The 2,775-nt window shown below is 54.1% G+C and overlaps 1 protein-coding gene across 1 annotated transcript; it reads left to right on the forward strand.

Annotated features, from left to right (window-relative positions):
- On the forward strand, positions 1-2,685 carry ENH_00035440 (OSJNBa0032F06.19 protein, related; the record flags this gene model as incomplete). The annotated part of the gene is made up of 4 exons (XM_013580410.1): positions 1-422; positions 653-1,460; positions 1,693-2,260; positions 2,493-2,685. Coding segments are annotated over 4 exons (1,991 nt in total), but the record flags the coding sequence as incomplete, so codon positions are not given.
- Positions 2,686-2,775: the final 90 nt, after the last annotated feature.

Consider the following 2,775-nt stretch of genomic DNA (forward strand, 5'->3'; position numbering starts at 1 on the left):
AAGTGGCGGGTATGTCAGCCGAGGAGGCAGCTGTATTCATACGCCCGCCGCCAAAGAGGTACAAGTCCCACGCGAAGACTAAGGCCAAGGTGCGGATAACGTCGCTCGTTCGTCAGGCGGCGGTGGTCAACAAGGATCTCAGGGCTCCATTGCACGGCTTGCATCTCATACTGGCTTTGCCCGAAGCCTGTTCGGCAGTGCCCTTAAGGCTCTCGGATGAATGGCAAGGCGCGCTTTATTGTGCGTTGATAGGGAGTCAGCCCACGTCCTCCGGCTGCCTTAGTCCTTTGGCCTCAACCGCCTCGGTGACAGCGGGGAGTGATGAGGAGTCTCCCTGGCCTATGGCAAAACTCGAGCACACTCTATTCGACGAATGGATCAATTCAACTGAGGCGCAGGATATTCCATGTGAGGTTGCTCAGGTGCTGCACGAGTATCGGGCGGTTTTTCCCGATACCTTACCTAAAGGTTTACCTTCGAAGCGCCCTCATGATCATCATATTCTTCTGGCGCCTGGGAAACTTCCAGCGAGATCTGCAATCTACCGTATGACCCCAGATCAGCTCACTTTCCACAAACAGGAGATAGCCAAATTATCGGACAATGTTTGGATCGGACCGACCTATTCGCCTATTTGCTCTCCCTTCGTCAGGCGGCGGTGGTCAACAAGGATCTCAGGGCTCCATTGCACGGCTTGCATCTCATACTGGCTTTGCCCGAAGCCTGTTCGGCAGTGCCCTTAAGGCTCTCGGATGAATCGCAAGGCGCGCTTTATTGTGCGTTGATAGGGAGTCAGCCCACGTCCTCCGGCTGCGAATCAGCTTTGGCCTCAACCGCCTCGGTGACAGCGGGGAGTGATGAGGAGTCTCCCTGGCCTATGGCAAAACTCGAGCACACTCTATTCGACGAATGGATCAATTCAACTGAGGCGCAGGATATTCCATGTGAGGTTGCTCAGGTGCTGCACGAGTATCGGGCGGTTTTTCCCGATACCTTACCTAAAGGTTTACCTTCGAAGCGCCCTCATGATCATCATATTCTTCTGGCGCCTGGGAAACTTCCAGCGAGATCTGCAATCTACCGTATGACCCCAGATCAGCTCACTTTCCACAAACAGGAGATAGCCAAATTATCGGACAATGTTTGGATCGGACCGACCTATTCGCCTATTTGCTCTCCTACGATCATGGTGGACAAACGCGATGATGGCTCCGGGGAGCGGAAGATGCGTTTGGTTGTCAATTACCAAGCTTTAAATGCCCTTACGATAGCCCCTGATTTTCCACTACCTCCCATTCAAACCATTGTGGAGCTGCTCGGAGGCGCCAAGTATTTTTCCACCTTGGATTTTGAAGCAGGATTCCATCAAATACGTATAGCTAAGGAAGACCGGTGGAAGACGGCTTTCCGGTCCGTTCTCGGACTATTCGAGTACCGAGTGATGCCCTGTGGCCTTAAGGGTGCTCCCGCTACGTTACTACAAACCTTTATTGGGACAGGGCGTTATTGCGTACCTAGATGGTGTACTTATCTATAGTTCCGATCTCTCTGGGCACGTTTCTCTCCTGCGACAAGTCCTCAACATTTTTCTTAGACACCAGTTCTACCCAAAATTCCGCAAATGCAAGTTTGCAAGGCAAACGATTACATATTTGGGTTATACCATTTCTGCTGCTGGGATTAAACCTGCAGAAGATAAAATCGAAGCCATACGGCACTGGCCAGAGGTGCTGGAGAACGAAACGCAAGTGCGCCAGTTCCTCGCTACAATAAATTACTGTCGCATGTTCATGGGACCGGACTGTGCAGACGTTGCTCGGCCGCTGGTTGATGTTACGCGTAAAGACGTCAGTTTCAAATGGACAGAGCTTCACACGCAAACGGTGCGGCAGCTCAAACAGCGCTTAATCGACTTCACTACCTTACAGGTCCCTGACACGACGAAGCCCTTCGAGTTATACACAGATGCCTCTGGTTACGCAGTCGGAGGAGTTCTTGAACAAGACGGTAAACCCATCGGTTTCCTCAGTCAAGTCATGAAGCCCACGCAACAGAGATACTCGATCTACGATCAGGAACTCTTGGCGCTGGTCACGGCGCTGCACAAGTGGTCGCACTTGCTCCGTGTCTCCAAGGTGACGGCTTTCACTGATCATCAAGCTCTCACCCATCTCCAACTACTCCAAGCATCGAAGCCTCTGCGCGGACGCACCGCCCGGTGGCTAGACGTCCTTGCAGAGTTCCCGGGTTTGCACATCACGTATGTTCAGGGAGCGCGCAATCAAGTTGCCGACGCCTTGTCTCGCCGTCCCGGCCTCTCTAACACCTGCTTGCACGACACACCATCGGCACCGCTGATGCTCGCAACAGGAGAAGCGAGTGCGGCTTCCCGCTCTCGCGGTCCGCCTCCCAACTATCGCGAGCTCGCTGGAATTCGTCCGCGCCGCCCTCGACGACACAGCACGCAGTCTGCGCCTTCCCCTGCGCCGCAGGAACCCAACCCAGAGCCGGAACCTCCTACACTTACAACGAAGGCACCCGCTGGTCCCCCTGACGGGCGCCATTGGCCGCAAGCGTACTCGAAGTGTCCTGCTTTTCGAGTTCCCTACGAAGCCGCAGCAAGCCAACCAGGAGAAGCTCTGCAGATCGAGTTCTGTCATCGCCAATCTACCTTTCGCTACGTAGAGCCTTACCTGCACATCCGCGTTCATGGACTGTGGCGCATCTGCGTCCCCCAGTTCCCTGAGTTCCTTACTCACGTTCTGCATTCGCATC

The sequence above is a fragment of the Eimeria necatrix genome, genomic scaffold (genome assembly GCF_000499385.1).
Source record: "Eimeria necatrix Houghton genomic scaffold, Enh_scaff2592, whole genome shotgun sequence".
Lineage (NCBI taxonomy): Eukaryota > Apicomplexa > Conoidasida > Eucoccidiorida > Eimeriidae > Eimeria > Eimeria necatrix.